The following is a 13,570-nucleotide window of genomic DNA, read 5'->3' on the forward strand; positions in this document are numbered from 1 at the left end:
CCTGAAAACAACATCTTGTAGTCTTGTTTTTTCATATAGCTGTATCATGGTGTAATGCACATTTTATCTTTTCTTTCTGATTAACATTCTCAGAGACTTCTCCATATTGCTTCATAGCTATCCCTTGTAATGTCCTCTACTTCCCAGTAGAGTGGCTGCAGCATTATTTACTTAAACCATGTGAGAGACCTACATGGTTTCCAGTTCATTTTGTTGTTATTGTGAAAACCGGCCTTCATGTCATTTCCATTTTTGTTGCCAGTAGAAACCGAAGTTTCCAGGTACTATTTAAACTATGGCTTGCCTTGAAGGGCATCTATTTCTGTTTCACTAATGTGATGACATAGTGGCCTTAAAGTGACCAATAATTAATTTTTTTAATAATGTTTTCAAGTCTGTGCCATCTCTCTTCAAATTTAAGTCGAAGTTTAGTAAATTCTTCAAAGCAGAGAAAAACCACAGGGCTTTCTCTCTTGGTATCTGAACCACCTCGTTTACTCTAAGCTTACGGTGTATGCTGGTGACAGGACCGAAGTGGAACTTGATTGGGAGACTCTGGCCCTTTTGAAGTTGCCCAGAGAGAAAACCCCAGAATGCCTGTGGCCTCGAGCCCCCACCCCCACCCCCCCAGCCAGCGTGCAGACGGGGAACTCGCACAACTGTTTGTCTATAGAAATTGGATGGAGACTTTGGTCCCATGTCTTGACGAGGATTGACACTTCAATGTCTGGGGTCAGGCTAGGAGGGGGCCTGTCAGCCTGGTTAAGTCTTAGACGCAGCCCCCACACACCCAGGGAAACACAATGGGATTGTACGTGGGCGTTCACAGAACCTGTGAAGGAGCCAGTGAGCTGCAGGTGGCTAATGTCCACTTCTAGACAGATCTGACCTAATACAAACGCTGGTTGTCTGGGGTGGAAGGGAAATGAACCCCAGAAGTTTTTATACCAGTAGGTGCACTAGATGTAGCATTTCATACTATAGCAAGGCTGTTGTGTTACTAGGGAGAAAGAGGAATGAGTGAGCGATTTTATTTTTTTAAATCCTTTACAAGGACTCCTTAGCTTGAACTCACAAAGGAAGCTTTAGAATTCCAGAGCAGTTTGAGAGTTTGAAAAAAAAAAAAGGTAATAAAAGTTCCCCTCTCCATGCCGGGGGAAAGAATAGTGGATTCTGAAACCAGAATTCTCACCTCTGCAACCTCGGCCCAATTCATCTTGTGTTCCGCACTGAAGGAAGAGGACGGACTCTTTGGTCCTGTGAGGAAGCCAGCGCCGCACTGGGTTACACACACTGGGTTTGCTTTCAGCTCCGAGTGAGTGCGATGAGCTGGGTGGCGTCGGCCCCGCTGCCCATTCATTCGCACTGCGGAGCAGCCGCACAACTGACAGTCATTCTAAAGGGGGGCAGCAGGCAGACAGGGCGTTCACAAGGTAGGCCGCGGTCCTGTGAAAACAAGTGTTGTTTCGGGTCAGGTGACTAACAGAAAGATGGGGTGGGTGTTAGAACAGACTCCATACCTTGGTTTGCTGCTACGGGAAAGAGGAGCACATAGTGGCTCTTTCCTTAGCCGTGTGCCCTGGCCCTCACCCAGTGCCTCCAGGTCACGGGTGGAAATAGGGAAGAGGAACTGATGCCTATAACAAATAAGCATCTAAAGTACCACCTAAGGAATGCCTCCACCCACCCGTCTTTAAGATGCATTTGAGGAGGAAATACATAGAAGATAACCAGTAAGCCAATGAAAAATAATGGAAAGTAAGGAACTTTCTGGGGGCAGGGGGATCTGAAGTCCCTGGAATGTTAATTGGAGATTCCTGTTATGGGAGTGTTCAGGACGGGGCCCAGGACACTGTGAGGTCCAAACCCCGGAACCCAGGGTTCCGCAGGATCAGGTCTGTGGGGGCCAGCAGACGGGAAGCAAGCCATGGGGGACCTGGTCTAGAATGTTACAGCACCTAGTTAATCGGCAGCCAGTCCATCACATTAAATACCCAGCCGTCATGTATTACCTTTCAAGTGAAAATGAATAACTCCCATTAAGAGCAAAATGGGTTTGAAGTCGATTCGAGACAGATTAAAGTACTGTTATGAATGTGTGTGTTGGGAGGAGGAGAGGTCTGTGTGTAATATGCTTGTCCTTGTACTTTTTAAATAATAGATGTCCTACAAACTTATGTCGACCAGGTTACCAAGATACTGGGGTTAAAGGTCACAAGATGCGTATTCAGGGAAGAGCATCAACTTCCTGGAATATTTCCTGCATTTAGCCATTTTTTTTTCAAAATTATTTTGTGGCCTTATGATTTTAATGAATAAAATTGATTTTCTAAAATTGTTTATTAAAGCACACATCTGTAATGACAGCATCCTGGTATCCACGTCAGAAAAAAATTTCAAAGCTGAGCAGAATGTAGAAACACCTGCCGGGTACCTGGAGTGGGTGAGAAAGCAAGCAGTAAGAATTAGGCTTTCCAAACCAGTGACCTCAGTCCTGAGTCCAGTGAGGGCAGTGGGTATAAATTTTCTCACTACCATATTCAGGGTTTTTTTTTTTCTTGTCACTTTTAGCAAAATTCTAAAAAATGGAGTTGCACACCCAAAACAAGTGGGAGAGCCAGCCCTCAGACATAGGTCAGGGTTCAGAACGACCAGACCCAGCCATGATGGAACGTGTGTTTACACGGGAGGAGCCCTGCTTTCTCCTGAGCCCGCTGCTCTCTTCTCAGAGTCCTCGAGATGCCTTTTTATGTTCCAGGGAACCCCTCCTACTGACACTGCCTTCCGCCCCACCGTTTGCTATCAGAGTCTCGTGTGACTCTCCTCATTAATTGCTGCTGTGGTTTTTTCGGTGGAGTGGGGTATGCAGGACATGATTTGGGCAAGCAAATGTGAAATGTTCCCTCTTACTACTCACTTTGAATAAAAATTCTTACCTGAAGCATGGGCTAGATCAGCAATTTTCAACTGGCATGGTGCAAGACTTTTTAAAACATGCAATACCTGACTATTTAGTCAGGGGCACTGACTTCTTTTCCCTCAGGTTGTCAAATAAAAAATGACAACAGTGAACACAACAGTAGCCATCCCATGTGAATGAGTCAAAATTATACCTATTTTTGTCAGATCGGCAAAAAATATAATGTATCTTTTGATGTGCCGCAGAATTTTAGTAATTAGTTTATGTGTGCCCTGAGATGAAAAGGTGGAAAATTGCTGAGCTAGATTATAAGTTAGATTCATGCACTGCCTTGTTCTACTCTTCATTTACTTCTTCCCAAAAAGCAAGTTGCTGAACTCAAACTTGATTTTTTTTTCCCTACAGCCAGAGTGGGGCAAAAGTAGGTTTATCATTGTGAATATACAAAATAAGTATCACTTATTAATTATTGTATCATTTTCCATTTGAACAACGGTAAACCCACTTCCGTCCCACCCTGTATTTGCGTGCAGACATCTGTGTGAGCCGTTCTCAATGTCACATTTATCAGTGTCTCCTGTGTGGTGCTGTGTTTCTAAGAGCTGGGGCAGTAAAGTTGGGAGCACACAGTTTATTCCCTTTGTGAAAGTAGATTGTGTCTGGTACTCAGGTTGACTAGTGGTTTTGGCGAAGCAGTTGGCGAGACTCTCCCACCCACCCTGCGCCCACAGCCAGCAGTTTGTGTCGTGATTGGAAGAGGTCAGAACAGACGGGATCCATTGAGCTTAATCCAACTCAGCCTTGTCCATTTCTTTACCTTTCTTTTCTTAGTGTTCCGTTGTCCAAGAAGCGATAGAAAATTCGTCGGGGGAAAAGAAGCACTTGCTTCTTTTCCAACATGCTTGATAAGTTAGTCTGGATGTTCATCCTTCTTGAATTTTGGTTTTAAGAAAATCCTGTGCAATAGATAAGTGTTGATTTTCACCCAACACAAAGCCTCTGGGAGCTGGCCTGGTCTGGCTGCTGTACTGCATCCTCTGCTTTTTCTTCCAGCATCGTCCAGCCAAGCAGAAAAGGAGCTGACAGATTCTCCTGCAACTTCCAAGCGAATCTCCTTCCCAGGTAGCACAGAGTCTCCTCTCTCTTCAAAGCGACCAAAAACATCAGAGGAAACCAAAGCAGAGCAGGTGAGTCAGGTGGGGGCTCTGCTGGGGGGGTGGTGTTTCAGATACAGGTAGGGAATAAACTCTTGGGTGGACGGGTGTGGGGCTGATATAGTTTCCAGCGGGAACTGAAGATTTCAGCCAGAAGGATGGGTGTGTTCCCCACAGATGTACCAGTGTCCCTACTGCAAGTACAGCAACGCTGATGTCAACCGGCTCCGGGTGCATGCCATGACGCAGCACTCGGTGCAGCCCATGCTTCGCTGCCCCCTGTGCCAGGACATGCTCAACAACAAGATCCACCTGCAGCTTCACCTCACCCACCTCCACAGCGTGGCACCTGACTGTGTGGAGAAGCTCATTATGACGGTAAGACCCAGGAGCAGGATCCTGTGCCTCTTCTTTCCCCAAGGGTCAAAGGTGATGCAATAGCAGGACGGGATACTGTGTTGTTGGACGAGAAAGTCAGTATAGAGTTGGAAATGTCAAAAATAGTCCTCGTTCTGTGACCTTTGTTCTACTGTGCCTGCCTTATACTTGGCATGACTATGGCATGGCTGTGGCCAGGGCTAAATACATATATGTGTTCTCAACCTTCCCTTATTATCATCCTCCATCCCTGAGGGATGCAGAGGCATAGAGAGCTAATCTTTTATGTGAAGAAGTTGTTATAGATTCTCCAAATCTTTATTGAGTAGCTCATGTTCTATATTGCTCTTATATTCATTTTGTCTTGTTTCATCCTCACCAAAGAGTCTGACACATTTACATTGATAGCTGAGGAAACTGAGGCTCAGAGAAGTTAACTGACTTAATGTCACTTGTAAATGGCAGAGCTGAGAGTTGAACTCCCATTTTCTGACTCAAGGAGTGTAGTCCTGCAACATGGGCATCTCTCTGGGGGACACTTCTATTCTCGAAGCAGGAAATGGTCATTTGGATAGCACCTGTTGATTCATTAATGAGGGCTTTGCATTTTGAACATGATGTTGCTCCACCTGCCGGTTTTGAAAGCATGGCTCTAAGTGGCCTCTATAAACATGGCCCAAAAGGATAGTATAAAGATTTCAATCTAATCGTGACGTGAAAACTTTTCAGAATACTATGGGTGACACAAATATCCTACCTTCTGTCTATGCTGGGACTGCTGTGAAAGCCCTTTCCTGATCACTAGAGGAAAACCACCAAAGAGAATTAGTCTCACCTCTAACTTATTTCAACAGTGGAGTAATAAGAAGTTAATTTGATTGCTTTTCCGTGTGAAGATTCTGAGAGAGGTAGTCTGTTCAGAATTTCACGATGTAACACACAGGTCACAGACATGTAACCTTTAGGCACTGCCCATTCCATTTGGTTATGCGAAATTAATGAATAATGTTGTAAATGATGTGAGAAATATATCATCGGTGATGCATCAAGAGAATGTTAGCAGCCAATGGGAAACTCAAAGTTGACCTAGCATGAGTTTCATCTCGGAGTTCTTTGAAGTCTAAATTCACTTTCCATGGGTACTTTCAAATAGACTGATGAACCTTGTTGAAGTTTTCTCTGTAAGTGGAAGCCTCCTCCTGTGGATGGTGGGTTCTGTAGATGTAACAGGCTTCCTTGGCATTCTTACCAGTCTCGGAAATAGCTCAACAAGGGGGATTTTCTCAGGCCTCATTACACTTCCCACTGATGGCCTGGAACCATGGGAGCTCAAAGGAACAGAAAGATACGTGGGTAGGGAAGTGTTTTCGATACATCATCACATTAGCCTTTTACTCGGGTGGTTATTTTCTGTTTGATATAAATCTGGTCTAGGACTTGTGGGCCAGTAGTAATCTGTTTGACAGTAAGTTTCTTTTACATATCACATATCTCTAGGGAATAGACTGCAAATTATATTTCAAATGTCTGTTATTTGTCATATCTTTATAACAGCAATAGTAAGGTACATTTTAAGTAGCAAGTATGGTGGTCATTATGAACCTTCTTAGTTCACCAGCAGTCTTCAAGGGCAGGATGTTATTGCTGTGTTTGCTTGGGTACCACGCTAAGATATTTCTAGGTGTTACCCACTAACTAGCACCTTCTCAAGCAGTGGTTCTCAACCTTTCTGGAGACTGATGAAAATGATTCAATAGCCTGACTGGGTTATTCTGTGCATACTGAAGTCTGGCCACCACTCATAAGACCTCTATCAAGTATTATACATACACAAAATTGTCTGTACAATGCCAGGAAGCATAAGGGTACCCTGAAATTCACCCATGGAACCAAGTTAATAAACCCTGTTCTAGAATAATGTCTGACAACATAATTATATAGGAGAAGCATGGTCCCTAAAGGGGCTGTAATTGGCACCTTGTACCGAAATCCCTGTGCACTTCATCTTTCCACAACAATGGAAATGTTTTCTAGACATTTCTGAAAAGTGTGGAAATTGTAGGAAATGTGCTGATTACCAGAAGTCGCTTTGCTAGGACCAAGAGAAAGTTAATGGATTCAGGAATAAAGTTGAAAGTTGTGGGAAATATAATAACATAAGGGTTTTGCTCTGTACTGAGCGGTATGAGGATGGTTTGGTTCTCTCTTTGCATGGGAAGATGGAGTTACTGCATGGCTGTCAGTACTGCATTGGTATTTCAAGTTGCGAAGGTCGTTTGCATTGGACCATAGGAGGCATTTCCACCTTGATCCTTTAGTTCAGGAGGAAAAGAGGAGCAAGCAGAGCCAGAGCGGAAGGCGTGGCCACGCCTCACAGTGACCCCAGAATTTTGCTTGAGCGGTGGATCTTTGTCTCTGCTCTGATGAATCAAAAACCAATACCACTGCCCTTCCCCTGGAAACTTGGGTGTTAAAACGGGATTTGCATTTGTTAACAACTAAATGATAACACTGTACTTGTGGTTAAAATTGTGCCCCTGGAGAGTATTTTACTGTAATGTTATTAGAAAATTGGCCATGGGGAACGATACTGTTGGTCAGGTGTTCTGGCCATCTATCTGTTTATTCCTGGCGAACTGGAGAGGGAAACTGAAAACAGCATGTGGAGAAATGCCCCTTAAATCAGAGCTCCATTTTTAAAACCATATCATTAAGGAATGAACAATGCATGGGCCTTCATCCTCCAAGAAAGTTATGTCTGCTTTGTCCCTGAGTGGCTGGATATCGGTAAGAGGAGTGAATCTTCCTTACCAAATGGTTTGACTGAGTTAGCTGCCTTTGGCTGCAGAACAGGAAGAGCTGGCAAAATCCACTAAATAGATGGTTCCTGGCAGACGTTGGGTGTGTCCAGGGTATCTGAAGCTATAAATTCTGGTAAATATTTTTTGCTGTCTGGGTCCAAGGTCTCAGGATATTGTTTGAATTAGGTTTCAGTCCCTGTAAAAGTAAATTCCACCCTGATAAATGGAAATAGATTACTTTCCACACAATGTCTTTCCGTTTAGTTGTAAATGGAGAGTGTTTTGAGGAGGCTTCATTTAATAATACCTTATCAGACAGCTTTCAGGAACCTGCAGTGTCTAATATGTCTGTTGCTATGGTAACAGCTGCTTGCTTCTGCTCTGCATCTCATATCTGTGTCTTCCATGGGCCCCCTTCTTTTTACTGATGAAGGGGCTTGAAAAATATGCTCCACTGGGAACAATTGAAGCTCTGGCCCTCCACTATGGAAACTGCACCACAGCACTTCATTCTGTTTGGCCTGCTGGAAACTGAGCTCCAAAGGGTGTCTTTTCCATGTGAAATCTATAAAGCTTAAAGGCGATGAGACAAGTGCCCCTCCAGCCCTGACTGAGCAGCCCGCCCCTAATGTCAGTTCCACAGAACTCTCACCTATTTACAGAGGGCTTAGAGATTTCAAATCTGTGATGGAGACATAGGAGCTGCTGCTCTGTGCCCTCATGTTCCCACTCATCTGGGGAAGGAGGATTGAGGACATGGGGACATGTTTCTAGCCCTAAATGAGAATGGAAAAGACCACCTACCATGCATTTCAATACTCTTAAATTATTCTAATTGATCACTATCACTCTTAAGTGACAGACCACAAACTGGGATCCTGAGTTTTAATATAGGGAAATTGTCTTTGTTCTTTGATCACTTAACAAAATATGACCTCACAGTGGAGATGGGGATGGACTCCTGAGCAGTCCAGGAACACCTTTTTCTCTAGCCCTTTGTCTTCTCTCTTTTTGGTACTTCTTAATTATTCTGTTCGGTTTTTTTTTTTTGTTTGTTTTTTTTTTTTTGGTTTCGTTTTGTTTTTGTATGTGTATAGATTTCCCTTCTCTGCCTGGGGTTGTCTCTTTCTCTCTTATAGGAGCAATAGTTTTCCCCTGTGATTTTTTTTTTTTTTTTCAGTCAGTGTTTATGTTTCTCTGGGCTCCATGTGTACCTGTGCCTCTATGAGTCTCTGGGACAGGCTGGCCGCCCGCCCCTCCCGCCCACCCCCTTCCCCCCACACTGGGGCTGTCAGGTGGCCACTGGCCCTGGGCTGTCACACCCGCCTGGGTACCAGCTCTCTCACTTTGTCTCCATCTCAGAGCAAGGTAATGAAAATAATCGGGCTTCATTAATTCCAAGCCCTGTGAGATGATAGCCATTTGGAGCCTGTTTGCCAATTAGATGATCTAAATTAGAAGTGACCTTGGTATACTGCCATTGCTTGCCTTTCTGAGTCTAATGAAGCTCTTCAATTCATCCTTCTTCTCAGCTCTCTCTCCTCCCTCTGTTGACTGTTCATGTGTCTCCTGTTCTCCCCTTCACCTCCTTTTTCAGTCTTTCTCATTCTTGGTTTTTAAAATCCGGTTTATGGCTACGTTTGTTTCTGGCCCACGTGAAAGCTGATATGGCCCGACAATTTTCCTCCTGGGTTTTATGTTTTGTTTTTTTAAAGGGACCAACAACCACATAGAAGATATTTTAGAAAGGAAACAAAACAAAGAGAGAAACTAGTCCTTCTAGGCTCCATGGTCCAGTGCCCAGCCTGGCACATTTGGAAGTTTCTAAAGGAAGGAAAAAAACCTCTAAGGCTCTGCTGCTAAGAGGTGCCCTGGTTTGCTGGCTGCATTAATGCAGAAACCAGCCAGCAGGCTCCAGAGGCCATCTAGGTGCAGGAGAGGAAGTGAGCAGCTGGCCTCTCAGCGGAGCGATCGGCTGTAGATAGACCACTAGCTAGAATGTTCAGCTTTGGAAGCAGGTAGGTTTTAACGTCATGCTCCGATTTTTCTAACAGAACCAATACTCCACTCATAGAGACTGGCCAGGTCTGTACCAGGAAGGCTGGGGTCCAAGACCCCCCACGCCAACCCCCGGTTCCCCTCTGTGTGAGGTTCTTCATTCTATTGATTTGCCCATAAAAGTGAAGGATTTGAGGCTTCTTTGGGAGTCGAGGTTTCGGCAAGTCTGTACTTGGGCTTAGAAAGCAAACCTTTCAGAAAGAAGCCCCACTTAGGTGAGCAGTGCCAAGGCTGTAGAGATGAGGGTCTCAGAGAACCCTGGGTCAATACTTTTTCTGAGAAAATATCTGCTGTCCACCGTGTGGAACTTTTTGGTTGCACTAATCTAACCTCAGACAATGGCTTTGAGAGCTGAATTTGCATGAAGAATTCTATAAGAACTTAGCAAAGTATATACCTGGCAGCTGCTCAGGGTGTTGTATTTTGCTGCTCCACATCTATGGCCTGGAGAAAGTAAGGAGAGTGGGGGAGGGGTCCTTGTAATTCCAGCTTCTTCTATCAAGGAAGGGGAAACATCGGTGGCCTCTACCAAATGTCACAGTGGGGACTGGACCCATATCTAAGCCTCTGAGTTTTATAAGGTGTGTCCTTGGGGCTTTACGGTCTACTAATCTCATAGAAATTTAAAAGGCATTAAATCAAAATCATAAATATAATGGTGAACTTAACAGGAAGTAGGAACTAGGTATTTATGAACCCATGTCACCTCTCCTAGTATTTAAGAGCAATTAATGTGAGTCCCTGGATTTCCCTCTACGGAGCCTATGATTTCATGAGATTATCTGCAATAGTCAGGGTGTGAAAGTAGTTTTCCAGGCATCTACAACCTAGATCAATTTTTCTAAGGAGTGTGTGATCTCTAAAAGGTTAATTATTCTGGAATGTGAGCTTCTTGGGCACAGGGACCCTGTAGAGTGTTTGGTGAATGATGGTCCAGTGAATACATGAGCAGAGTTAGACGAGGCCCTTCCTTTTCAGCAAGAGTTGTTCTGGCATTGCTGGAGCTTGAGGACTTCTAGTGTCAGTGTGGAATGCTTCTGTTTCCATTGTTATATAAGAGAATTGCTTAAACTTGAAGAATTTCAGCATCAGAGCAGAATTCCACATTTCTCTTGTCATACATGAGACCTGTTTACTTGTCAGGAAGATGAGAGCCACTGTTTGTTTTCAGACTGTCAGCACCTAGCTCAATGGATGGTTTCATCCTACATTCCAATCAACTCTGCATGATGGGAATGAAGTGGACCTGACTCACAGGTGGGAGGAACACATGTGGTATGGGCCTCCAAACCTGTAAGTCTTGCCCCATAATGTGTTTAGGGATATTAGAATAATTTCAGATCACCTTCCCTAATAGATTAATAAGATTACTATGGAATTGCCCTTTGTATGGTCAAGGCCAATCTTCAGAAACCCAAATTCTGAGGAATTAATGGGTCAAATTAAATGACTTTTTCTTATCAGAAAACCTTTGTTTGACTTTTGGTTAAAAGTCTGTTATTTTTCAGGTATATTTTATTATGTTGTTACAGTAGTCCCAATTTTTTCCCCTTTGCTCCCCTCTGCCCAGTACCCCCCTTCCCTCCAGCAGTCCCACCTGCCTTAGTTCATGTCCATGGGTTGTGCACATAAGTTCTTTGGCTTCGCCCTTTTCACCCTTTCCTATATTATTCTTAACCTCCCCCTGTCTATTTTGTACCAACCAATTATGCTTCTTGATCCCTGTACCATTTCCCCATTTTTCCCCCTTCCCCCTCCAAATGATCCCCATACCTATGATTCTGTTCCTATTCTGGTTTGCTTGGTTGGATTTTGTTTTTATTATTTAGATTCAGTTGTTGGTAGTTGTGAGTTTTGTTGTCATTTTAATGTTCATAGTTTTGATCTTTTTCTGAAATAAGTCCCTTGAATATTTCATATAATAATGGCTTGGTGGTGATGAACTCCTTTAGCTTTACCTTGTCTGGGAAGCACTTCATCTGCCCTTCCATTCTACAACTTTTTTTTTTTTTTTTTTTAGGGTTTATTTTATTCTCATTCAAGAGACAGGGGAAGGGGAAGGGAGAGAAACATCTATGTGAGAAACACAAATGGGCCACCTCCTCATGCCCCAACCAGTGATCAAACCAGCAACCCCGTCGTGTGCTATGACCAGGAATCAAACCGGGGACTCCTCAGTTACTGGATGATACTCCAACCAACTGAGCCACGCCAACCAGGGCTGCCCTTCCATTCTAAATGATAGTAATCTTGGTTGTAGGTACTTGGTTTTCATCACCTTGAATACTTCTTGCGAGTCCCTTCTTGCCTGCAAAGTTTCATTTGAGAAATCAGCTGAGAGTCTTATACTAGGCACCCCTTTGTAGGTAACTCTCTGCTTTTCTCTTGCTGCTTTTAAGATTCTCTCTTTATCTTGAACCTTTGGCGTTTTAATTATGATGTGTCTTGGTGTGGTCCTTTTGGGTCTAGCTTGTTTGAGACTCTCTGTGTTTCCTGGACTTGTATGTCTGTTTCCTTTGCCAAATTTGGGGAGTTTTCCATCATTTTCTCACATAAGTTTTCAATTTCTTGCTCTTCCTCTTCTCCTTCTTGCACCCCTGTGATTCGGATGTTGGCATGTTTGAAGTTGTCTCAGAGGTTCCTAAGCCTCTCCTCACTTTTTTCAATTCTTGCTTCCTCATTCTGTACCGAGTGACTGTTTTTTTTTTTTTTTTTTTTTCTTATGTTCTAAATCATTGATCTGAATCCTGATTTCCTTCCCTTCACCACTGGTTTTGAGTGAATTTTCCTTCGTTTCATTTAGCATAGCCTTCACTTCTTCCCTTATGCGTTTGCCATACTCAAGCATATCTGTCAAGCCTGTGAGCATCTTTATCACCAGTGTTTTGAACTATTCATCTGTTAGGTTGGCTATCTCCTCATCACTTAGTTCTTCCACTGGAACCCTGATCCATTTCCTCTTTTGGGCCATACTTCTCTGTCTCCTCATCTTGACAGGCTCCTGTGTTTGTTTGCCTCTGTGTCTTAGGTAGAGCTGTCACAACTGTTATGTTGTAAGGGGTGGAGCCTTAGGTATTCATCAGTAGGGCGACCAGTTTTACCATGTTGTGGTGCTGTATATAGGTGAGGGGGACTATGAGCTGCATGGTCTGGTCTGGGGCTGGGAGTGCTACCCAGGTGTCTCTCCCAACTTTTTAAAACGTGACTGTGCTTTCTGCTAGCCTGCCGCTGCCGCCACCACACCACATCCTCTTCGCCCCGGCTCCACCCCTCCTACCTGTCTGGATGAGTATTTCTTCTTTATATCTTTGTTTGTTGAACTTCCATACAGGTTGATTTTCTGGAACTTCTGGTTGTCTCTAGTTTTGAGGTAGTTATATTCCTTCTTAGTTGCGGAGGGAGATGCAGCATGTCTGTCTAGGCCTCCATCTTGGTCAGCAGTCCCACCCTAAAAGTCTGTTTTAATAGTCTTAGGTCCCCTCTATACATTAATGGGTAGAATCTGGGGACATAATTGAACATATTCAATGTTTATTGGTACAGAGATTATTACAAAAATCAATCTATGTGAATTGTAGAGTCAGTGGAAAAAGTGTAGGTGTTGGAACTTATCGTGTAGTTATCTGGCCAAACCTAAAACCTTTCATTTGGCTTTGAGTCTGTGGATGGACTAGGAGAGCAGGCAGAGGAAGACAGGGAAGAGGGAGTGTGTGCGCGCACATGTGCATGCATGTGTGGTCTGTGCAGGGCACCTGGTGGTGAGATTCAGCTAGCTGAGGGCTCCTGAGGTGCAGACACACTCAGGATGGTATTGGTTACACTCTCGCCAGGTTTATCATCTCAGAAATCAACATGCTCCAATGCTCCTAGTGAAAGGGACGGTCTTTACAGAACTGTGTTCAGCAGTTAAATGATTGTCTTTCCGACTGACTTCTAGCTCCCCATCAGAGACGGTGGCTGGGATAGTCTGAACCTTGCACACAGTTTGGGTAGCCAGATATGACTGGAAAACAAAGGGGTGTGCCCAGGTAAGTAAGTGCTGAATGGACTCTGCATTTGGCCAACTCTCTGTTTCCTTGGTGAACAGAACTCCTCAGTGAGCTGTTGGCAGGACTAAATTCATGGCTTTACATAAAAGCATGCAAACTTTGAGTAAAGCTTTGGGAGCTGGTAGGAGAGAAAGGAAGGGACACAGACACAGGAGGGCATCAGTGCCTGAGAGCTGACACGGGGCCCTCAATAGCCGGTGCAGCAAAAGG

At 44.0% G+C, this 13,570-nt stretch overlaps 1 protein-coding gene across 1 annotated transcript in view; it reads left to right on the forward strand.

Moving 5' to 3' along the window:
* The window catches only part of ZFHX3 (zinc finger homeobox 3), a 160,699-nt gene that overhangs the window by 129,246 nt on the left and 17,883 nt on the right, over nt 1–13,570 (forward strand). Inside the window, exons 5-6 of the mRNA XM_090261391.1 lie at nt 3,974–4,107; nt 4,252–4,452. Of these exons, the coding sequence (XP_090117517.1) occupies nt 3,974–4,107; nt 4,252–4,452 (335 nt within the window). The remainder of the gene's footprint in view (nt 1–3,973; nt 4,108–4,251; nt 4,453–13,570) is intronic.

This window comes from Furipterus horrens, unplaced genomic scaffold, assembly GCF_987537825.1.
Source record: "Furipterus horrens unplaced genomic scaffold, mFurHor1.1.pri manual_scaffold_13, whole genome shotgun sequence".
Taxonomy (NCBI): Eukaryota; Metazoa; Chordata; class Mammalia; order Chiroptera; family Furipteridae; genus Furipterus; species Furipterus horrens.